At 35.7% G+C, this 25,883-nt stretch overlaps 1 protein-coding gene across 7 annotated transcripts in view; it reads left to right on the top strand.

Annotated features, from left to right (window-relative positions):
• LOC150110591 (kinesin-like protein KIF14) overlaps positions 1-25,883 on the top strand; it is a 716,770-nt gene that overhangs the window by 129,786 nt on the left and 561,101 nt on the right. For all 7 annotated transcript variants that reach the window (XM_090399877.1, XM_090399854.1, XM_090399845.1 and 4 more), the window contains exon 7: positions 2,119-2,226. In XM_090399877.1, the coding sequence (XP_090256003.1) occupies positions 2,119-2,226 (108 nt within the window). The remainder of the gene's footprint in view (positions 1-2,118; positions 2,227-25,883) is intronic.

Here is a 25,883-nt window from a genome sequence, read left to right as displayed (position 1 = left end):
TTCTTGTTTCTTGTATCTTCTCTCCACATGAACTTCTACACATATTTCTGTTGAAACGTGGTGTTAGTAATGATTGCTCCTTGTCTTGAGTCCAGCAGAAACTTACCATTATTATTATTATTTGCCATTTTCTCCAGATTTTCCCAAAATGTTCCTATATGTGTGGTGGGATTCAACTCTGCTGTTCAGATCTCCAACAAGGACTGCTTTTTCCATTTTCTTTGTCAGCTCTCTGTTCTGTTGACTCAGAAAATTCTTCCTTCTCTAGAAGAACCTTCTCTGGGACCATAGGGACATATAAGTTTCATTGTCCATTCCCTCCATTTTAAAGTGTGCCTGCATGACACTACTTGAAACTGCCTTCTAATCAGGAAGTTTATCTTCTTGTTTAGTATTAAATGCTATTGCTACTCTTTCCTTTCTTTGATCATTATTGCCTGAAAATAACATCCCATACTTATTATTTAATAAGGTCTCACCTGTTTTTGTCATCTTTGTCTCTGTAATACTAATCATGTCCACTTAATACTTTTCCAATTCTTCTACAAGTTAGATTTCCCTTCCATTAATATTCCTTATATTGATTGTTTCTATCTTCAGTTTCTCTGTTGTCAGGTTCATTTTTCTTTTAAATGTTGAATTTGAGCTTGTTCCAGTAGCTGACTTTTCACTGTTTGCTCTGGTGCCATGACAAAAACAGGAGGGATGGTCCTTGTTTAACCATTCAATGCCTTGGCTGGCATGAAATCTCATGTCATGCCATAATATGCATTTTTGTTTTAAGCCAATAGACAGTACAGTTTTCACCAAATCCCAAATTGCCAGCCCATCCTCATTCATTCAGTACCCAGTAGATACCCACTACAGGGTGCACCATATGAAGGTGAGGATTGGACATTAGATCAGAAGCCCCAGTTGGTTCTCTACATTCCTGAAAGGTGCTGTGTAGGTCTCCTCCCGTTTATTTGGCTTTGATCCTTAAACAACCCTTTAAGTGACCTTTGAAATATTTATTTCAAGTTTTATAATTAATATTTAACTAATGAAAAGATATTTAAGTGAAAATTTACAATGCTTTGTTTTGCATGCAAGTTTTGTAGGAAAAAAATTGCACTTAATTTCATCACTACTCTAGAAAGAGATTTGCTGATTTTTTGGTTTGAAAAGGAAAAAACCCTCCTTCATTGCAAAAAAAAAAAAAAAATAACATTTGCACTGTTCAATCCACTTCCATATTGTAGTTTTGTGTCATTATTTACATTTTCTTCGGCATACTTAAAGCTTTGAGAAGTATAGCGGATTCTGCGTACTATTTTGATATTCAGTCTCTTCTGAAGTCATACTCTGAGCACATTGATTTAGTGATCAATTTGTTTACCAGTAATATTTTTAAGTTGCCTTTTTTCCAAAAACAGCTTGTCTCTTTCATTCTCATTATCTTTGGTATTCATTCTTGTTCTTTCATTCTTCAAAACTGAGCATAATTTATTTATAAATTCACAACATTGATATTGCTATAATAAATAAAGCATGTTAAAATTGCAGTTAATTATCAAGATATAACTACATTACAGCAAAGAAATAAGAACTTAAATGATGCTAGAGTAAACCTAGTTATGTTTGTGTTTATGCCAAACATAAAAAATGACCATTTCTAGTTGCTTAAATTGTCCTACACAGTTACATTACAGAAAGAAAATAAGAATTTGAATGAAACACTGGTATCCTGTTATTTTTACATATAGTTCTCAGGTGGACAACTTAAGCACCAGGGATTCCATCATTTGTTTAGGTTTATGTCAGACATGCACAATAATTTCAGCTGCTTAAGTTGTCCAGGCAAAACATGTTTTGCAAAAACACAAATATTAGAATCATTAAGTCCCAGTATAATTTCTTTTCCTCAGATGTTTTTGTCATTTGTGTAAATATATAGATTGTCAAGTCTTTTAAGTTCAGGTGCTTAGTCACTGTTTGACACGATAACATTAAATACTTTGTAATTTGTTCAAACAATCCTGTGGATTGTGTTGTTATAAACATCCCTCCACCAGAAGATTTGCATCTTCTAGTGGAAGGGTGAGTGGCATAAATATTTAACTATGTTGTCATGTTTAGGTTTGGTTGACACTGGGAAACAAGCAGAGAGCAACTGCATCTACAGGAATGAATGATCAGAGCAGCCGTTCTCATTCTATCTTTGTTATTAATTTGATCCAATCCAAGGTAAGTATGACTGAGTGTTGGAGATAGCTTTCTTAGCAAACTACAGAAGCTAATGAACAGGACTTATAAGGAAAGTTAGCCACAAGTCTAGCTTTGCCTGTTAACTTGTAAACTACAAGTTAACAAGCAAAACTGTTAACTGATAGTTTACAATTGCTAACCTTATATTTTTATTTGTTTTTATTCTGAAGAAGCCATACATTATTGGTGGTAAAACTAGTCCATTTTATTTTATCTTTGTATCAAAATGTTGTAATAAAAAACATGTTTTCTAGTAATGTCAAGTTTCTTTTTAATATCCTCATTTTTAATATGAATCTGCCATTGATGCATTTATTCACCCCTAATTTTTTCCTCAGAACTCCCACATCTTATTTATGCCTAACCGTACCTATCAGATCCATAAGTTCAAATTGGTTTGAACACACTCTTATATACTGTTAGTTTGTTGGAAGTTTTTTCACTTGGTTATACTATAAATTTCAACCATAATCTTTGTATGAAAGATCAAAATGGAAAAATGCTACTAGAGACACTGTAAAAATTTGATGTAGCTTAATAATGTCAGAAAGCCTTGTATCAATTTTTACAGAAGTCAAGTCCTGTAAGGATGTTATAAAAATAACCTGTATGTCTATGTATATTTAAAACAGTTCGTTAATGTAAATAATCCCTATGGGAATTGTCCATACTTGCTGCCCTAAAACGAAAATTCTAGAATGTGTTGAACTAAGGCAATACCTTGCCACCAGAAAACCTTATATGTTAGCTCCTTATAAGGACATAAAATTTGTTTGTGAAGTCCACCTGTAAATACTCAAGGTCAGTGTTAAACAGACCGACAAACTTCAGACGAATGTCCGCTGCCCGAAACAAATAGGATTAGAGGAGTACACGAGAAGAACAAAAAAAAGGGTCAGTGTCAGTGGAAGAACAAGGGACTGCACCGAAATGTTCGGGGTCCCATATCTTTGTGCAGGGATACGAAAGAAGGCGAATAAAAGATGTTGGCCGGAAGATCTAGTATCGGTTCCAGGAGTTCCTCATCGGTTGTCTAGAGGTCATTATTGAGAAGTCGCCAGCGGTTGTCCGTTAGATGTAAGCTATCAAGGATGCGACTTCAGGAGAAATCATGCCAGTGATCTAAAAGAAAGATGATGGGAGCTGATCTGCCAGGCAAAGCAGATATTTGTTGACGAATTTTCGCCGGGAGCTGTTGTCCAAGGGGAGAAATTTTCGAGCGGGAAGAAATTGCTCAGTTAGTCCAACGCACATGCAAGCATTCCACAAGCCGATAATTTTCGCCCAAAGTGCAGCAAAGACAGTGTCCCAGAAATGTCAGTAAATCTATCGCTGGCGTAAAAAGGGAGAAAAAAACCTGATTCAGGAGAAAAGGATCAGGACTCCAGTTCGAAGCCAAGTACACAGTGGGTAGCAGCCATAAAGTGAGTTGATCCGTTTGTTCAATTTTCTTTAATTATAGGAGACTTTAATAGTGGACTGTTAAGTTGAGGCTGATGAAATTGAGCAGAGTTAATAGTTGAAAACTAGATGTTTAATAATTAATAGAAATTTATATGTGTAATAGTCAGAGAGTAACTGTTTGTCAAATGGTGCATTTTGCCTATAGAATTATCTTAGTATTGGAAGGAAAGAGCTTTTGTGTGTAAATGATAATTTTTTATGTGCATAACAGTTAAGAAGTAACAGTTTATTAATAGGTACTGTTGGAACATAGTCCTACTTAGCTGACTGTTCCAATTATGTTGGCTTGTTAAACTTATCCTTACTTCTTTAAATTCTGTTCTTCTTCGTTAGTTGTTGATTGATGCTCATCTGAATATAAGGAAATTTATATTATACTGCACCACCCTATATTCAGATTAGTCTAAATAACATAGAAGAATCAATCATCAACTATATTTATATTATCACCTTATTTTCAGGCCAAGGTTGTTTATAGAATTTAAGGCTTCCGCAAAGATACGATTAATTTTATGAGCGGTGCAATGAAAGAAAATCAGGCAAACACCAAGTTTAACTCAACAAAAGAAAACATTTAATGTGAAATGGTACGATATAAACATACAAGTATAACTATCAGCAAAAGGTTATCGAATTAAATATTTACAAGAATCCATATTCAGATATTAGCAACTTCTAGGTTAGGTTTGTGAATTATGACTAATGTTGACATTTCTAAATTCTAAAGCTTTAGTATTTCTTTCACATAGTTCTCTCTATCCAATTGGATGAATCATATTACAAATATATTAGCTCAGTTTAAAGTGTTCAGAATAATTACAATCCATTAACCATCACACATTCACTTTTCAGTTCTTTATACTCAGTCAATCAAGTTGAGAATAGTTCTTAAAAGTTTAAGCTTCCTGATGCTACAATAACTAATTTTATGACAGGCTACACTATATTCTTTCTCAGTCAGCTAACACTTATTAGAACAACATAATACTTATTATTTCATGGGAAAGTACTTCAGTAAATCTTACATCCAACCATCAATCGATATAACACCACAGCTAAGGTCAAAATATATCCGACGGAGTTAACAGTTAACTTCACAGGTTATAGAAAGGGCAACTCTTACCGGGGTACTGCTTCTACACATCGAAGTCACATAGGCACATTTGAAATTCTTGTTGACTTTTACTTTATGGCAACACAATTCAAAAGAAATCTTCCACTATAATAACTGGATTGTAGACACAGAAATACACAAATCTCGAAGCACTTGGTTTAAGTTATCTACTAATTCCTTATTTTCTTCTATGTATCAACTTCGGTTCTGCACCATTCTTCCACTAAACATTTGGAATTTATCGTAGTATCAGAACTCCCATAGAAATAATTCGAAATGCCTATTAATTCCCAGTCCTTCCTAGTCGATTTATGGCATATATCAATTCTCCCTCTGCCACTCGCTGCCGATCTCTATGCTGTCTCTAAGGCTTCTCCCTATACCTTACTTTCCTTTTCGAATTAACTCTGTTCTTCTCTTTCCTGCCAAAATCTGGTTCTGACCAGTTCAGCTCATAACAACTCACTTGTCCCTTTGTATACGGTACTCCAGGCTCTAATCACACGCTACCTAAAAATAACTCCATTTCCTTGACAGTGACCAATCAAATTTAATTAGCAGAATTGCTTAAATTTACTTTCACTTTCATTTACAATAATAAAAACATATATCATAGTTCATTTAGGATATATTTACAAGTTATATAAAGAACTTATACAGAATAAATAACTAAAAAAAATTACAATTATTATTTCAATAAAAATTTAACAGTAAGTGTTTACAATTTACATAGGAGCAAACTTAGCTCAGGAAATACAATACATGTTAAATCATGAATGAAGTATTAATAAATCATAAAATTCTTCATTCACAGTTTAACAGTACCATTGCTTAGGGTAGTAACTTGTATTTTGAAGAGAGTGGTTATTTAAGTGACATAATTTTCATGAATTGAAAGGGCATTTTAAGCTAATTGTTTTATGTAGAGCTGATTTTTCCTTATTGCAATAATAGTGTAAATTTTTTTATGATAAATAATTGTGTTGTTTAAATGTTAATAGTGTTTCCTGATATTTAATTCTTTGATGCATTGTTCCGAATAAATTATTAGAGCCTATTAGCGGGAACCCAGGAGAAAGGATAGTAAAGGATAGATAGTAGACCACGACTGCAGATTAATTAATCAGGGATAATTTGAATGTAATGGGAAAATTGCTGGACTCACTTAACACTTTTTGTTACTAAAAATGGACATCAGTGGCCCAGCTTTTTTCAAATAAATTTTCTGGTGTTCAAAGAATAAGAAGGCAAGTGTGAAAGGCAGTATAGCTTAAAGAAATATTAGAGAGATAAGTAGAGATAAGGAAAATAATAAGGTATATAATTAGAGAGAGAGATACCAAAGAGTGATAAGGAAGAATAGTTAGAAGTACATAATAATTATTCCATAGAGATAAATAAAGAGATATTAAATATATATAAAACAAATAAATAAATAAATAGATCCCCCTTCCCCGTTTACAACACATGATATCTTAAAAAGATGGAAAGAATATGGAAAAAAACTATTTGACTCTGATTGCACACATGCACCAGATATACAAAATATGGATGGTGAACCAATTACATATGAAGAAATAGAATACGCTCTAAGTCAAATGAAAACAGGTAAAACACCAATCCCTGATCAGATCCCTATCGAATTGTTAAAGAAATCAAATGAAAACACAATGACCTAAAGGTTATTTTTAATAACATCTATGATACAGGATACATCCCTGGTGATCTAAGGAAATCCATCTTTGTCACTATTCCCAAAATTCCAAGAACTTTTGAATGTTTACAATATAGACTAATAAGTGTAACAAGCCATGTTACAAAATTACTGTAACATGTTTTACATGTTACAGTAATTTAATGTAACTTACTACTGAGAATAATCCTAGAAAGAATAAAAGGCACTTTGTCAATAGAAATAGAAGACAATACGGTTTTCAAAAAGATAAAGGTACAAGAGAAGGAATTTTCAATTTGAAGACGTGAAAGAAGCCTTGATAACCAGAAAAGCATATCTTTGTTTTATTGATTACACCAAAGCATTTGATTCAATAGATCACAAGAAATTAATACATATCCTGCAGAATAATGCATTAAAAGGAAAAGAAATAAGTATAATTACAAATATATACCGAAATCAAATGGCCTCAATAAGATGTAAAAATGCATATTCTGACAACTTTGAAATCAGAGGAGTAAGACAAGGATGTGTGTAATCACCCTTTCTGTATAATATATATAGTGAGCAAGTTTTTAAAGATATTGCAGAACTGAAGGGTGTAAAAATCAGAGTAGGAACTTCAACAGCTTCAGGTATGCAGATGACACAGTCCATATAGCTGAACTGAAGATGATCTTCAAAACTTGCAGAAATTTACAACAAAAGCTTAGACATGGGATTAATTATTAACCTACAGAAAACAAGGTGCATGAATATATCAAAAAGAACCAATAAATAAGAAATTAAACATAACTGTTAACAAAAAGAAAATTGAACAGGTTCAGTCATTTATATATTTGGGACAAATGTTTACAGATGGAGGAAATTCCCTTAAAGAAATAAAAAGAAGAATAGAGATAGCAAGAAAAGCCTTTATTGATATGAAAACTGTTCTAACATCCAGAGACATTAACATAGACACAAGAAAAAGATGAATAAAATACTATATCTGTCAAGTCTTCTCTACAACAGTGAAACATGGACTCTAAATAAAGAAGCAGAGAAAAAATTAGAAGCTTTCGAAATGTGGACTATTAGAAGAATGTTGAAAATATCATGGACAGAGAAAATAAAGATGTTTTTTAAAGAAAGCAAAAATGAAAAGAACATTAATGAAAATAATTAAAGAACGTAAAATTAAATATTTTGGACATCTAACTAGACAAGAAGGCATTCAGAAATTAATAAAACTGGATGGAAAATGAGGGGAGAGGTAGGAGAATGTGGTTTGAAGACAAGGACTTGACTGGCTTGAATTACCATAGATGTTCCAGAGCAACAAAAGAAAGAAAAAAGTTCTGTGACATAGTTGCCAATCTCCTAGGGAATGACACTTGAAGAAGAATACTATAAATTAAAGATACCAAGAAATTATATATGCTTAGTTTAATCCTTTATCCAAGTCTAAGCAAGCAGTCTGCACCTGAAGTATTTTCAGGACTGGGGCAACTTGTGGTAAAGTTGGTATGACTTCACATCACTTGCCTTAGTATCCCATAATGCAAAGTGCATCTTGCAGACATCTGTTTGCTTACACTTAGATAAAGGATTAAACCAAGTATACGATTTCTTCGTATCTTTAATTTATAGTATTACAAAGTGAAAAAAACTTCAAACAACCTTTCTCTATCCAGAGTAATTTAATAACGTGTGACACCTTTTGCAAATCATATATGAAAATATGATTTCTGCATCACTTCAACCTTAGTATCACCTCTTGGTCTGGCTCCCACTGAAGAGACTGCAATAAAAAAAAAGTCAAAATTCCAGATCTGCGGGATCAACTTTCCCAGTCAAATACTGGCGGAACATCAGTTGAAATTATCAATAATGAACCTAATGTAACAACTAAACAGGTACAAAATGAAATGCAAAAAATGCAACTGTTCTACAAGGAGAAACTGGAAAAGAAACAGAAAAGGAAGTAAGACAACTGAAAGAATATGCAGATGAGATCATCAAAAAGGAAAGATGAATTAAGAAGAAAAAAAACTGAAGATAAAAAAAAATTAAAAAAAGGAACTATATCTAAAAGAAAAAGTAATAAAAAATGTAAAGATGGAGAAAGCTGTGGATCATCAAATGAAAAGTCTTCAGGCTCAGAAGAGTTTATGGATTATGAAGAACCAACTCATGCTAATGCTGATAAAGAGAAAGCAAGAGATACAATTAACGAAAATATAATAAAGTTTACTGATTCAAAATTTTCTCAGTACAATTATCACCTACATGAAAAGAAAATAACCAGCTTTCAAATCACGAATGATAGGCATGAAATTGAAATAATGGAAAGCAACTGTACAAAACTGGAAAGCAGTTTACACAATTGCTCCTTCACAGATTAAAGACCTCGTTGAGTTCATCCAAAATTTAGGAGTTAAAGACTTACCAGTGACACTTCAGTAATCATAGCATCTTCTTTCTTCATTACTTCATTAAATGTACAAGGATTCCACAGGCAAATTAAACAAGAAACTATATGGAAACTTGTGTTACCCCATATTATCAGATTTCTGTTTTTCCATACTTTTGCAGATATAAAGATATGAAAAGTTTAACAGATATATATATTCACTTTTCTTATTGGAGTTTTGGAAGATTTAACAGGGCTGGAGTAGGAGTTCTTATTCTTGCCCCCTTCTTGGGCCATTCTGTAATATTCAAAGGGATGCAGATGGGAGAATCTTGACAATAAATTGGAAATACTGTGGATGTGTAATAAAGTTTGTAAATGTTTAGGCTCCATCTAATGAAACAGTTAGACGAAAATTCTTCCAGGAATTGGAGCCATATTTATATGGTGCCCACTACATCATATAGCAGCTGGAGACTGGAATTGTATTGAAAACCCCACATTAGACAAAATAGGAGGACACCCCAGGAGTGGGAAAGTGGGATATGCACAGTTAAAAACATCTCTTGACAATGCTCAGCTAGTAGACATATGGAGGATTTGCAATCCTAATCGAAAGGCATACATGTACGTGAATCAAGGTATTGGCACTCGTATTGATTGAATTTATATCTCTTCTTCCCTTATATAATTCAGGATATAATAGGATAATTGAGATAAAACATCTTGACATCAACATGTCAGATCATAATCCAGTTATGCTCAAGTTCAACTGCATGCAAAAAGTAGAGATCTCTTCTGGACCATGGAGACTTCCACCAACTTTTCTGTTAACAACTAAATTCCAGATCCTCTGTTCAAATTGGAATAATGTTACCTGGAATGGGAATATGTGGTTAAAATTCAAAGAAGCAGTAAAGCAGAATATGATGGAATGGGGAAAGGAACAGGCTTTCCTCAAGGAAAAAGTTGAAAGACCTGTATAAAGAGAGAAGCTGGTTCATAACAAACCAACGTTTGAAGACAATAGTACTACTGTTGGAAATTATAACTCTTGGAACATTAATGGCTTTCCTGTTCATACCCACGATGGGCTTGACAAACCCATTACAGCATCTGAAGTTACCATAGCCTATAAAGAATGCCAAACAGGAAAATCACCAGGACCTGATGGTCTAGGAATAGAATTTTATCGCAAGACTTGGGATTTTATTCTTCCCATTCTAATTACACTATTTAATTCCATTCTCTCATCAGGACACATACCAAGTGAATATGTAGCAAGCCATACTGTCCTCATTCCTAAACCTAATGGAGATCACACCTTAATCAGCAGCTGGAGACCTATTTCTCTATCTAATACTAACTACAAGATATTTTTCCGCATTATCAATAACAGGCTTAAAGTGGGAATGAGATACATAATTAAAAGCACACAGGTGTATGAAGTACTAGGTCGAGCAGTAGAATTTAATCTATTTCTGCTACGTGATCTAATCCACTTAACACGAAAAAGCAGTCGATGGCAGTGCTATCAGTAGACCTTACTCAAGCATTTTGATAATGTCTGGCATCCCTTTCTTTTACATATCCTCCAGCAAACTGGTGTAGGTAAAAAGCTGCTATCTATTATCAAAGGAGCCTATGCCAATTCAACTACCTGCCTCCTAGTTAATGGGTTCCTGTCAGACCCTGTCAAAATTCAAAAAGGAGTCAAGCAAGGTTGCCCTCTCAGTCCTATGCTCTTTGCAGTGGTTCTTTGAGCCTTTCTTACAGGAAGTCAACAATACACATGCTGTGTGTGAGGAATAACAGTTCCTTCAACTATAAAGGAAAATAAGGTATTAGCATATGCTGATGATGTAGTGGGAACTTTGAAGGATAATGATTCCATGTATATATTTTTGATATTTTGGAAAAATTCAGCAAAAGCAGTGGATTAATTATTAATGCAGACAAGACCAAATTAAAGGTTTATGGAAAGTGGGATCTTGAAGGCATTCCTTTTGGACTAACCCCTAAGAGAGAACCCCCACTTGGAATTCTCTTCTCCACTTATCCAATATTACCAGTCCAAGAACTTATATACAAAAAGCTTGAAATGTTAGAAGACTGGAAAATAGGGCCACTTTCCTGTTCTTCTAAAGCTATAGTGCTCAAAATCATAATCTTTCCTGCTCAGTTTACATAATAAATATTACAGACATCACAGAAGCTGAAGAAAAGTAATTATATAGTAAGCCTCTGCAATTTTTTTGGTCCAGCCGATACCAAGAAGTTAAAAAGGAATTTCTTCAACTATCAAAGATGCATTGGAGGATTGCACTTCCAGTCTTAAAATTCTGCTCTAAGCAATACAGCTTCTAAAATCCATGAAATATTGAAGACTGATCACACATGTGCAGACCTTTTCCATTACTACTTGGGTTTTCATCTTCTCCTGTTTGGAATTAATGATTATACAGGTCCAAAAGCTGAGATTGTTCCTGAATACTACAACACTGTGCTTAACTCTAAGGCTGCTAAAACACTCTGGAATTGACATTCTTTCAACTAAAAAAAAAAGTAAAATTTGGTACAAAGAAATCTTTAATCTCTTTCACTGTGAAGTTCCATAGTTGGGTACGGACAACAATATTTTGTTTCATAACTTGAAGTTCCAAGGTTACCCTAACAGGAGAGATCTTGCTTAAAGAATTGTATATGGCTGCCTTCCAGTCAATACCATCAAATGGAGGTACTTTAACATTGGAGATCCAATCTGTGACATCTGTTACTGGATGGAAACAGTGGAACATGCATTCTACAGTTGCCCTCTTGCCCTGTGTATTTGAAACAGATTATGTAATGTGTTGGGCATTCCATTACTTGCAATAGAACAGGTTATTTTTTTACAATACCCACCACCGCTCAGCAACAGGAAGAGAATTTTGATTTTTAAAATTAATGAATTAAAATACCATTTATGAAAGTTAGAAAGAAACATGGATTTCAAAACCAGCAATATGACATCCATATGCTTTATAATATTGTATTGTGGAAATTTTATTGTTCAGTCAGACAATTTTTGTATTTAGAAAGAAGCATTCTAGGGGATATCAAATTTATGACCAGATGGTGTAGACCACCCACATTATGCAATATTCACCAGGGACAGATAAAATTCTGTCTATTCTTGCTATGAGAGGTTTTTTAAATAGTTCTATCGTCTTAATTCAATGATTAATTTGTAGTCAATTACAAGGATGATGAATCCCAGGCAGAGAAGACCAACTCAAGGTGGTTAACCCAGATGGGGCTAACCACCTGGGTATCAGTCATCTTTGCACTTTAGTTTCAATTGGTCTTTTGGTTGTTCATCTATATGAGATTGGTGGTAAAGGAAAACTGATAGTCTTTGGCTATATGATGATATAAAGAGCTGAGGCCTTTTCTCTATCTCTCTCTTGCTATCTGTCTGTCTTTCTTTCTCCTAATACTGTCAGGCTCTCTTGCACCCCTATACTAGGCCTATGATGAGCCACCCTTTACTTTTTCACCTCAATAAAGGTCGAAACCGGTCTGGATAGTGACCCTTCCCATAATGCTTCCCAAAGCACATCTTTTGTGGACATTGTACATGTCCACAAAGATGTGCTTTGCATTCTGGGATACTAAGGCAAGTGATGTGAAGTCATACCACCTTTACCATGAATTGCCCCAGTCCTGAAAATACTTCAGGTGCAAAGGATTAAACCAAATATATAATCTCTTGGTATCTTTAATTAATACTGTTAGTTTGTTTTGACAGTTTCTCTCATTTCATAAAAATTTATTTGCCAGGCTCCCTGCCGAACTAGCTTTTTTATTAATATAAATTAAAGATATCAAGATTATATTTGTGGTTTAATCTTTATCCAAGTGTAAGCAAACAAAGTTTGCACCTAAAGTAATTTGAGGACTGGGCAACTTCACATCACTTGTGCCAGACCCAGCCTGGATCTGGCTGATGGGACCTCAATAAAGGACGAAACCAGTCTGGGTAGTGACCCTTCCCATAATGCATAGTATTGTATATGTCCCTAAGGATATGTACTTTGCATTATGAGATACTAAAACAAGCGATTTGAAGTCATTAGCTTCTATATATCAGTTGCCCAGTCCTGAAATTACTTGGTGCAAACTTTGTTTACTTTTACACTTGGATAAAGGATTAAACCAAGAATATAATTTCTTGGTATCTTTTATTTATAGTATAACCAAGTGGAAAAACTTCAAGTAGCTTTTTCATTCTATTTTCTCTTTCTATATTTAACTTATCTTCACTAAAAATTGCCTAAATAATAAATGCTTTACATCTTCTGTATGTTCTCCGTTGAGAGTGCAGTTGATATTTATTGCTTTTATTCTTGATTTTCATACCAAATTTTTTGCAGCATTTATTCAGTTTAGTCTTGATTATTTTCACTGGATTTAAGATTATAACTACATAAAATAGATGTTGGATCTATTTTATGTAGATCCAACATAAAATATGGAGATGATTTAACTCACCTCCATATTTTTGAGTTGAGTTGAGTTGAATATTTCCAATTTTGATATTGCATTCAATGTCACATTTCTTCATAATGCAATGATTGATAGAGATGATGAATAACAGTGGGTATATAAAGTGCATCTTTCTTTTATACCTGATTTATTTATTTATTAACCATCTTCCTGCACTTTCAATTTTAACTGCTGACTGAGATTATGTATTGTTCTATATGATATTTTATTCATCCATATAACTAGTGTAGTGAACAGCCTTTTCTTTTAGCACTTTATATGCCACTTGTGGATCTACAAAACTGAAATATACACTACCTGATCAAAAGTATCTGGACACCTACTCTGAACTGTAATCAGACTTTCCCTGTGACACACTTTCCAGTAGTGAACATTAATACAGGGTTGGTCTACCCTTTGCTTCTATGAGAGCTCTAACTCTGCAGGGGAGACTTTCGACTTGGCATCGGAATGAATGGCAGCCCATTCTTCCTGAAGAGCTGTAGCCAGAACAGTTCGTGATGTGGGTCGCTGGGGGTTTGGAGCGAAGTCTGTGTTCTAATTCATCCCAAAGGTGTTCTATGGGATTCGGGTCAGGTCTCTGGGCTGGCCAGTTCATTTCTGGAACATTATTGTCCACAAAACCATTCCCTCACAGATCATGCTTTATGGTAAGTAGCATTGTCATGCTGATACAGACATCACCAAATTGATCTTCTACTGTAGACAGTACACAACAGGTCAAAATGTTCTTGTACCCTTCTGCATTTAGATTTCCGTGTAGTGTTATGAGAGGACCAAGTCAATTCCATGAAAAACACCCCCATACTGTAACACTACCTCCTCCAAATTTTACTGTTGCCACTACACATGCTTGCAGGAATTATTCTCCAGGAATTTGCCACACCCAGATCCTGCCATCAGACTGCCACATGGTAAAGCATGATTCATCACTCCAAATCACACGTTTCCATTTGTCCACTGTCCAGTGGCATCATCAACACCACTGCAGGTGTTGCTTAGCATTCACAGGAGACATATTTGGTTTATAGGCAGCTGCTCGACCATGGAACCCCATTCCGCTTAACTCTCAACACACAACGGTGCTGGCTGGACAACTAGTAGCACTGCGGAACTCCTGGGTGATTGTTTCACTTCATGCCTGGCGATTTCCACGAACCACCTTCTTCAGTGCTCGACGGCCCTGTGTGTCATTAAACACTCCTACCAGACTGTGGTTTTGTTGTGGTTGTGCCTTCATGTTTCCACTTCACAATCACATCAACTGTTAACTTGGACAACTTGAGGAGGGTTGAAATGTGTCTGACAGATTTACTGATGTAGCAACTAATAACTAGTCCACAAAAGTCATTGAGCTCCCTTGACCTACCCATTCTGCTCATATTTCTTATCACTGAACAACACACAGCTCCGTGCCTCCATTTATACTGGTAAATGAAGTTGTAGTGACATCTAGATGTCAGTTTACGAATTACAGAGGGATGTCTGGATACTTTTATCAGATAGTGTATATGCCAGGGAGAGCAAAAATACATATGGATGGCATGCATTGCTAAATAGCTTAATGAATACAGGATGAGTAATCATTACACCAAACTTCAACTATGAGAACATACACTGGAGGGAGGAAAGGGGTGGGATTGAAATAGAATTTATGCAGCTGTTGAGAGATAATTACTTGAAATGAAATCTGATGGAAGATATTACTGGAATTTGAGACATTGGTGTGGTGTTAGCATCAAAGAAATTGCTTCTAAACAAGGATTATGTAATGAAATTATGAAAATGATTATGTAATCTTTACAGATATGGTTAAGCATGTGGAATTTTCAATTAAGAAGAAGAAGTGCAGAACTACAGATGTGTCAAACTACAAAAACAAATAGTTATATAGACAAACTTAGGATGCAGTTTGGAGCTGTGTGATGGTATAAACTGAAAGGGAATGATGATATTGCATGGGAAATGGCCAAGCATTAAGGAAAGCGGTATCTGACTGCATATGTAGTTGGGAGGATAAATCAGGTGATAGTTAAATGGATGAGTAGTAACTCTCATAACTTTTGCTACAAGATAAGCAAAAGGAAGAATGATTATGGATAACTATTCAATACTAACAGAAGTAGAAGAAATAGATGAATTACTTGAGCGATCACTTTAAAGGCAAGTGTGCATAATCCAAGTGGAGATAATGCAGTGAACAATATGACGGATTGAGATGAGAATGGATGTGGGTGAACTCAAGGTGGTTTAGGATATTAAGACATCTTATTATGAATACAACCATGAGATTGGATGATATCTTGAGTATTACTAGAAAGTGAAACAGAAATGGCAGTGCTAAGTATCATCACTGTTAGTGTTAAGGGATTTGAAAGAGGACAAAATAGTTCTGAGATTAAAAATTATAGATAAATTAATATCTCAGAAGTGATAGTTAAGATATTGGAGAAGTTAAGGACAGAATTCAGGAATTATGGATATGAGTGATATTCTGGAAGATAACATGGCTTTTTGAAGTGGGGATCTTATTTTAGTACTTCACTATTTCAGTGAGGTTACAGCTGAGTTGGATAAGGAGAATGGCTGTTATATTGCTGGACTTTACAAAAGCATTTCATAGAATACTGCATTGAGTTCTGTTATTCAAGCTGGAGCAAATGGGAATTGATATAAAGATTGGTGATGTGGAAAAGAGGGTGGCTGACATCAGAGTAGTATAAAATAGAGTTGATTCAAAGAGAAAACAGGTTTCCAGTAGTGTGTACTAGGGCTGCTGCTCAGTATGTACATCTGTGATACTGAGAATGATTTGATGGGGAATATCCAATTGTTTCATGATGATACTGAACCAGAAAGAGTAGTAGTTAATAAAGGTGGTGATGTAGAGGTCCTGCAGGTAAATGTTAAGGAGAAAGACTAAGTATTTCATCAATAATGTCAGTATGAGACGCCCGTGAGTCACGGTATTCCATAGAGATTCCTGTGAAATAATTATTCTCCCAACCACTACCACCATTTAATTCAAAAATTAAATGTTAGTCAATATAAAAAAACCCATCTAGCTGCTTGCATTTAATTAACATTCAAACTTAACAGTCCCAATTTCTCAACTTAGTTCTTATGTCCAACCTCTCAGGAAGACATTCTGTCATACCTAGTTTCCTTGAATATCTGTATCCACTCTAAAGATAAACAGTTTGTGTAATCTCATCTCATCTGGTTGATAATGGGTTGAGTCCACTAAGAAGAAAGGTTCTCCACTTATCGCGATCTTTAGCCATCTCAATCATGACTCTATTGCTGGGTAGATGGGAATGTTCTTTCAGCAACTTTATCCAAGTACTTCTTGGTCTGCCTCTTGGTCTTTTTCTTCCTATATATTCATTCAGAACTAAATATGGGAGTCTATGAGGGGCCATTCTCTGAATATGACCAAACCATCTCAGTTGATGCTTAATGATTGTCTATTATATTATCTGGGAAATATAAATCTGTTCTGCTTGATCATTAGTCTTGTGTTGCATCCAGCGGGTGTTATTACTTTTTCTGAGGCATTTCATTTCAAATGCTTAGTTGGTTGTTGAGTTAATCTCCAGGTTTCTGAAGCATAAGTAGCCGTTGGGATAATAATTGTTTTATATAATTTTAGTTTCAGACTCATTGGATTTTTTATTTTTCCATATTTTGTTTAGTTTATTCATGTTGGTCCAACCTAGGTTTAGCCTGTGTTTTACTGTTTCCATATTGTTGAGGTTACTAGATATAAGACTGCCAAGATAAACATATTTATTAACTTGTTCCAGCAGGTGATTTTCAAGATTTGTAGAAATATTTTCTTCTTCTCTATCTTCATTATTTTTGTGTTATGAAGATTTATATTCATACCATAAGTTTTACAAGAGTCATTTAAAATTTTAATAGTTATTTCTAGCTGTGGTTTGGAATCTGCTAAAATAATATCATCCCCGTATTTTATGTGATTAATGTTGGTACCATTGATTTTTGTTATCATTTGTGTAATCATCTAGCATGAAATCTATTTAAGTGTAATCCATTCTGTACGCACAGATCCTTTCTACTCTTAACATACCTACATCAACATAGTGCTCTCTTTCTCCTGCACAGTCTGCATTTGAAATGATATGCAATTGTAGCTCATCATTTTTTTTTTTTTTTTTTGCCTTATTCAACTTAATCTTTTAAATCATCTCTCAAACTGTACTTATCAAGTCAACTGTGTACTTTCAAGTCTTTTCTTCCACCAGTTGTCTACCTGTCATGTTATCTACATTGTATATGAATCTTCACTTCTAGCAAATTCATATTTATTATTTGTTCATTTCGTGCACTATTGTGAAATCACTATATGTATGTTACCCTACCTTTTTTCTTCACCCTGTTCTGTTTTTTCTCTCTCACACACACACACACACACACACACACACACCTTCATCCTTATCCCCTCCTCCATTGTATTTCATCTCCCTTTTTATCTTTCTTAGACTTACTATGCTTTTTTTTCCCAGTCTTTTCAACTCCTGTTTGTTTACTTTGTGAAACACCCATCAAAGTTGATTTGTCATCTGATTTTGTTTGTTTTCTCTCTCTCTCTTCCCCCCTTCCACTTCTTCCATCTTACACATCACATTGAACAAAACTACTCATATCTAAATTAAATAAAAGCCTAACTGCACCCAGCGCTACAGGTGCAAAAAATAATTCAAAAATTAAATGTTAGTCAATATAAAAAAAAAAAAACCCATCTAGCTGCACTTGCATTTAATTAGCATTCAAACTTAAACGTAATAGTGTAGATAAATATAAACCATAATTATTAATATATATGTTAAAGATACCAAGCAATTTTATAAGCTAGGTTTTTAATCCTTTTTCCCAAGTAAGCAAACAGACAAGTAAGTCAAGTTTGCAGCTGCACGTAGTGGAACTCATTGTTAAGGTAGAGTAAGCTCTGATCACTTTCCTTTGAATTTTTCCGTAATACAAAGCATATTTCCTTCCGGAGATGTATGATGCTATGCATTAAGGTAATGGTCACTACCCATACCAGTTTGACTTTGTTTAAGTGCGGGGATACCTTTCCAAAAACTTATAAAATCCTCCGGATCACCCAATAATGAGCAACCTGCAGGATCAGAAAGTCAGAAGCTCAGTTGATTCTACACCGTGGCAGCCCCCCCCCCCCCCCCCACCACCGAGCAGAGCCGCTCATTTTCTCATCTGGAAGGGCAACAGTCATGCCTCAATTAACTTCACAAGCTACAGCATTGCCATTCGTTACCCCACCATACAGGCCCTGGGTGACAGCAACAGCCAAGCCTCAGTTAAAACTTCACCGGCTTCATTAGTGGGAGTCAGACCTAAAAAAAAAAAAAAAAAAAAAAAAAAAAAAAAAAAAAAAAAAAAAAAAGCCAAGGGTGAAGTACTACAGAGCTTATAAATTTTACTTAAACAATTCTTGTGTAGAGGCTTAAGTGCTGTGAGGACATTATGTTGGAGGTTTAATGGATTTTTTACAACACTCAAAAAGAATTAAAATAGAATTTAATACTTCCTATATTTCGTCCTAGTCACTAGGACATCTACGGGGATTACAAAGACAATTAATGTAACATGCACACAAAAACTTACAATACTAAGCCCAACCACGTGGGTGACAATAAAGTCCTATCTAGGTGGAGCGCCCTCTAAGGGCAGTTGTAGGTGGCCTGGAATGTAAGGTGGGACCTCTGGTGATGACTGTTTCCCAAATCTTCGGAAGCTTAATGCAACCGTATTTGTTAAGATTTGGTTGGTTTTTGAGAGCTGCTGCTGCTTCTAAGAAAAGTCTCTCTTTCTTGAATTTGCTGTGGTGGAGCATGGTGGTTTTCTTCCATGATACTCTGTGGGTGGTGTCCAAAACATGGTCAGCCAAGCCTGAATGGCCATAGTTGTGTTTAACGATGTACGACTTGTGTTCCTCTAGGCGGATGGATGCTGATCTGCCTGTCTGTCCAAAGTACGCAAGCTTACAGGAACAGGGTACTTTGTAAACTCCAGGCAGAGAGAGAGGAGGGAGCTGATCTTTCGTAGAACGGATAAGGGTAGCCAGTTTGCGGTAGGGCTTATATGCTGTGTGTAGGTTATACTTTTTTAGTATCTTGGCTATTTTTTCCGAAGTGCCACGGATGTAGGGTATGGTGATGGCATTTTTAAATTCTTGTTGACGAGAGGGATGGGGAATGGGAGAGGAATTGATTATTTTTTTGATGCTGTGTTCGCTGTAGCCATTGGAGAGGAAAGTTCTGTGTATGTGGTTAAGCTCAGTAGTGAGGGCGGTTCCACTGGAACAAAGATTGTGGGCTCTCTTGGTAAGGGTTTTAATGATGCCATATTGTTGTGAGGGGTGGTGGTGGGAGAGTTTGTGAATGTATCTGCCTGTGTGTGTGTGGGTTTTCTGTATACAGTGAAGGCAAGTGTATCATTAGGCAGGTGCGTGACTAAGGTGTCTAGGAAGGGTAAACAATTGTTCTTTTCCTTTTCCATAGTAAACTGGATTCTTGGATCTAGGCTATTGAGATGACCAAGGAAGGAATCTAACGTGTCTGGGCCATGAGGCCAAATAGAGAACACATCATCTACATATCTTAGCCAGATAGAAGATTACCTCACTACTGAGCTTAACCACATACACAGAACTTTCCTCTCCAATGGCTACAGCGAACACAGCATCAAAAAAATAATCAATTCCTCCCCCATTCCCCGTCCCTCTCGTCAACAAGAATTTAAAAATGCCATCACCATACCCTACATCCGTGGCACTTCGGAAAAAATAGCCAAGATACTAAAAAAGTATAACCTACACGCAGCATATAAGCCCTACCGCAAACTGGCTACCCTTATCCGTTCTACGAAAGATCAGCTCCCTCCTCTCTCTCTGCCTGGAGTTTACAAAGTACCCTGTTCCTGTAAGCTTGCGTATTTTGGACAGACAGGCAGATCAGCATCCATCAGCCTAGAGGAACACAAGTCGTACATAGTTAAACACAACTATGGCCATTCAGGCTTGGCTGACCATGTTTTGGACACCACTCACAGAGTATCATGGAAGAAAACCACCATGCTCCACCACAGCAAATTCAAGAAAGAGAGACTTTTCTTAGAAGCAGCAGCAGCTCTCAAAAACCAACCAAATCTTAACAAATACGGTTGCATTAAGCTTCCGAAGATTTGGGAAACAGTCATCACCAGAGGTCCCACCTTACATTCCAGGCCACCTACAACTGCCCTTAGAGGGCGCTCCACCTAGATAGGACTTTGTCACCCACGTGGTTGGGCTTAGTATTGTAAGTTTTTGTGTGCATGTTACATTAATTGTCTTTGTAATCCCCGTAGATGTCCTAGTGACTAGGACGAAATATAGGAAGTATTAAATTCTATTTTAATTCTTTTTGAGTGTTGTAAAAAATCCATTAAACCTCCAACATAATTTACTTAAGTTGCCATAAGGTACTTTGACCTCATTAAATAAAAATCTCAGGATGAGAGTAAGATGTAGAAAGTTTTTTACCTTGGGTATATTATATTATGTTAAAGATACCAAGCAATTTTATAAGCTAGGATTTTAATCCTTTTTCCTAAGTAAGCAAACAGACAAGTCAGTCAAGTTTGTGGCTGCACGTATTGCAACACTAAGCAACTCGTTGTAAAGGTAGCGTAAGCTCTGATCACTTTCCTTAGAATTTTCCCCTAATACAAAGCACATTTCCTTGCGGAGATGTATGATGCTGTGCATTGAGGTAATGTTCACTACTCAGACCGGTTTCAACCTTTATTGAGGTCTCGTCAATGGGAGCCAGATCTAAAAAATGCCAAGGGTGAAGTAATACAGAGCTTATAAATTTTACCTAAACAAGTTGCCATAAGGTGCTTTGACCTCATTAAATAAGAATCTCAGGATGAGAGTAAGATGTAGAAAGTTTTTTACCTTGGGTATATATTATGTTAAAGAAACCAAGCAATTTTATAAGCTAGGTTTTTGCACTATGTGCAGCTGCAAACTTGACTTACTTGTCTGTTTGCTTACTTGGGAAAAAGGATTAAAAACCTAGCTTATAAAATTGCTTGGTATCTTTAACATAATATATACCCAAGGTAAAAAAACTTTCTACATCTTACTCTCATCCTGAGATTTTTTTTTTATTATTATTTAATGAGGTCAAAGCACCTTATGGCAACTTGTTTAGGTAAAATTTATAAGCTCTGTATTACTTCACCCTTGACATTTTTTAGGTCTGGCTTCCACTGATGAGACCTCAATAAAGGTCGAAACCGGTCTGAGTAGTGACCATTACCTTAATGCATATAATGGATTTTAGCATCCTCCTAGTGAAATTAAATAACACTATATAGTTTTTACCATGCTCCAGCTTGCCAACTTCTCCAATAAACTAAGTAGATCAGTTTCTGCACATTGGTATTGTTTATATTTTCTTATGTACAGCCTGCACTTCACTTGACCTAAGGTAAAATTTTCACACAAAATGAAAAAGATGATAATGATGAATCTGAAATATAGCTACACTCTTATATTCAACTGCTATCTACCTCCATATGCCTATTATGCCTATTTAAAAAGAAAGATAGAGAGAGAGAGAGAGAAAAAAAAAATTCTGTTGTCAGCTAATCGATCGCCATCACTTCAGTCCTCTCCAAAATAATGAAGAAAGTTGTCAATATAATTTCTTCACTACCCTAATCTAACCTCTTAGCTTACATCACCCATTGCTGGACACTTGCCATAGAAAGGTTTAGAGAAACTTGTGCTGTTGCTCATGACATTTCCAGAACTTTCAACTCTTTCTGGCATCAAGGTCTGAAAAAACAAATCATTCTTTGGTCTACCTGCCACCCTCTTAATTGGGTGACCACCTTTCTTTTTGGTTGTTCATTGCATGTTATGGTGGAAGGCTTCCTCTCTCACGATAATACTCTTCATTCACTGTATTCATTTGACAAACCATTCAGTGCTCAGACCTCCTAAACTACAAGATATTCTACAACCAGCAATTTAAACATTGATCTACGTACCATCCTTCAATGGAGCGAGGACAGTCTAGTCACCTTCAGTACTTCTAAAATGCAGTTTTGCCTTTTCTCTCATTTATGAGATCTCAGCTCACCTACCCTTACCCTTGGTAATATACAAATCACCAGACAGGATCAGATCTCTGCTTTCACTAACATTTACCTCCGTTCTCTCCTGGCATAAATATAATACCTTGATAAGACTCCAGGGAGTCTTATCGAGGTATAATAATAATAATTCACTTCCTCGGCATCCAAAAAAACTAGGCATTTTCTTTCACTCAACATGCTATTTTACACCCACTCATCTCTACAAATTCTAAATCTGCCTATCCTTAGAATACTGCTCACATGTTTGAGGTGTTGCACCATTCTAAACATGCTTGACAGAGGAGAGCATTTCAGCTCATAGATATTCCCTCTATTTCAGATTCACTTCAACCTCTTTCTCACTGATATGATGTTTTGTCACTGTGTCTGTTCTACAGGTACTTCAGTGGTCATTGCTCTACTGAATTCACAACCATCATTCCTCTACTTTCTGTTGTTCCCATTAATACAAGAGTAGCAGCTACCCAGCACCCCTTTTCTGTGCAACTTTCTCTGTAGGCTGGCATTTACCTCTAGCTTCTCCTAGCACAAACACATCAAATGCATAGCTTCATCAGCAAAATATGATATCCTTTTCATAATGGAATCACATGGCTTCCTACTACACTAAAAATCTGTAATAGAATTCGTTTAAACTAAATTGAACTATGTCACCTCTTCTGCTCAAATCTCAAGCAGGTTTCTTTAAAACCAAAACACTGTCAAACACATCCACCACCTTGCTAGAAGGAGCAAAAGATGGGGGAGGAAAAAAACAACTTCATTTAATCTTAAATTTCATAATTTCTCAGAAGCCTTCGTTCATTTCAGTCAATAAAGGATGTTCAACATTCTCAGTTATGACATACCCTTGAAATTAATAAAAGCAATAGTAGAACCATACCAGAATTGCACTGCAAAAGCAATGATTAATAGATGACTGAGAGCTTCCCTACTTCAAGTGGAATTTTTCCTGTGAGATTCTTTGCCCCCATATATTTTTTATTATTATCCTTGACTGTGTATTCGTACTCAGGAAATGGATACAGAATAACTCCTATTGGTGATTCTGCAGGACAAATTCACATAAGCAGTCTTTGTTTTGCAGATGTGCTAATTTCCCCTAACATTCATACTTCCCCAAACCATCTAGATAATTGATGCAAAAATACAGCACTGATTGGATTAGCAGTTAACAGCAGTAAAAGTAAAGTCCTTAAAATGCAAAATAAAAAAAAAACAGAAGAAATTAAACTAAATGACCCTACTCTTGAAGTAAAAGATTTTCAGTACCTTCGGTTCTACATAGATGCTGTGAAATGGCAAAAAGAGCACAAAACTTTTCCATAAAAGCCTTATGTCTGGAAATCCTATCTCATTACCACAAATGTTGAAATTCATCTGTACAAAACCACCGGTCAAGCCATATTTACATATGCTTCCCAGACATGGAACATGACTAGTCCTAGAGCATTTAATATCATTGATAGCTTTAGGACAACATGATTTCGATCATTTCTGGGATACACACATGGTAAAATCACATTCCTAATACTGGCATTCTTGAAGGGAGTCAGATCTTCTAATAGAAACAACTCAGAAAAGTCAGCTGAAGTGGTTGAGACACCAACTTAGACATCCGCCTTCATCTATGTTCAGTGCTCCTGCTCTCAATACACCAACTAATAGGCAAAGAGGATGAGAAAGGATAAGAAAACAGTTTTTGGTAGTACGTAAGTATTTTGAAGACAAGATTCATCAATCATCCTGACATTTACCAATTGGCATATAACAGCAGCTTGGCTCACTCTTATATAATAGACTTTATCTCTTCAAGTTATATGCATATTTCTGTATGTTTCCCTATTCCTACGTGGCAAACACACTTGCAAACATGAAAATAATGCTTTTTTTTTGTAGGTTTTAATACTGGATTGCAAAATATATTTCACAAGCATTTATATTGTTTTATATGCAAGCAACGTTTATATATGAAGTATTTACAGGACTAGTCTGTTTATATCTAGAGATTTCAGTTGCCTCAGTGACCTTTCCCATAGAAAGGTTTGGGAAAAATCTTCCTGGATCTAGCTCCCAATGATGAGACCCCCTTATTGTGGTCTCATCATTGGGAGCTAGATCAAGGAAGCTTTGCAATGTCTGGCCAGCATTGCCAGCATACTTAAACAATGCAGGAGGGAGTCACTAATGTATTGTTATCAAGGAGGATTATCACATTGTGAATTGTGCAATCCAGTCGATATTGGGGAAAATCGCCCATTATGACAATCATTAATGACCTTGGCTGCAATTTTTATTTTATTCTTGTGGGGGTTTCTCCCCCATTCCTCAACATCCCCTTAGGACTGGTTGAGCCATCCTAATGAGGGATTAAGTATCTATTTTTTGACTGTAGCAGTGTGTGTTTGTTCACAGAGCCAGTTTGCCTGTTCTTAGGGACAAAAAAACCTGAGTTTTCCAGGATAAAAAAAAAAACCTCTACATCTGTATGAGACCAGCTAACTTACCTTTAATCTAATGAGACTAGATAAAGCTTTCTCACGTCATGGATGGGAATTGAACCCAGGTCTTTCCGACCAAAGGGTTTGTCTATACCGACTGAGCTACGGAGGCTCTTCTTGGCTGCAATAATGTTATTACATGGTGGATCCCAAAAATTTTGAGTGACGAATACACACACACACACACACACACACACACACAGGAAAATCATCTGTATGGAACATTTCTGGCTACAAGAATGGCAGTAGCTGTCCTGTGATGTATTGTTGCAGGTGATGAAATGTGGGTTTGTCATTGTGACCTTGAAATGAAGACATAGTTGATGGAATAGCATCATCTCAGTTCACCACAAAGGAGAAATTCAAGACAGCCTTTTGTGAGCATGGCATTTTTTGGGACTAAGATGGGGTCTTACTGTGTACTTTTTGGAGAGAGGTGCCAAAATCAATTCAGAATGGTACAAGGAGATGTTGCAGAAATTGAAAAAAATGCAATCATAGAGTTTGGCTCACCAAAAACATGAATGAGATCTTACCTTTCTCTCTGTATGGTTTTCTGAAGAATATACTTGGGTGCCATTTTGTAATCAATTAAAAACTGAAACAAGCCATTCATAAAGAGCTCTGATGTTGGAGTAAAGACTTACAGGACAGCATGCAGTGTCTCACTTAATGATGGAAAACGTGTATAGAGAATTATGGAGACTGTGTTGAAAAATAACAATGCTTAGGAAAGATGAG

This window comes from Typopeltis vanoorti, chromosome 1, assembly GCF_054136105.1.
Source record: "Typopeltis vanoorti isolate ZY-2024b chromosome 1, IOZ_Tvanoo_1.0, whole genome shotgun sequence".
NCBI classification, from domain to species: Eukaryota; Metazoa; Arthropoda; class Arachnida; order Uropygi; family Thelyphonidae; genus Typopeltis; species Typopeltis vanoorti.
Note: the sequence above shows the minus strand (reverse complement) of the source record. Positions and strands in the feature narration are given on the sequence as shown.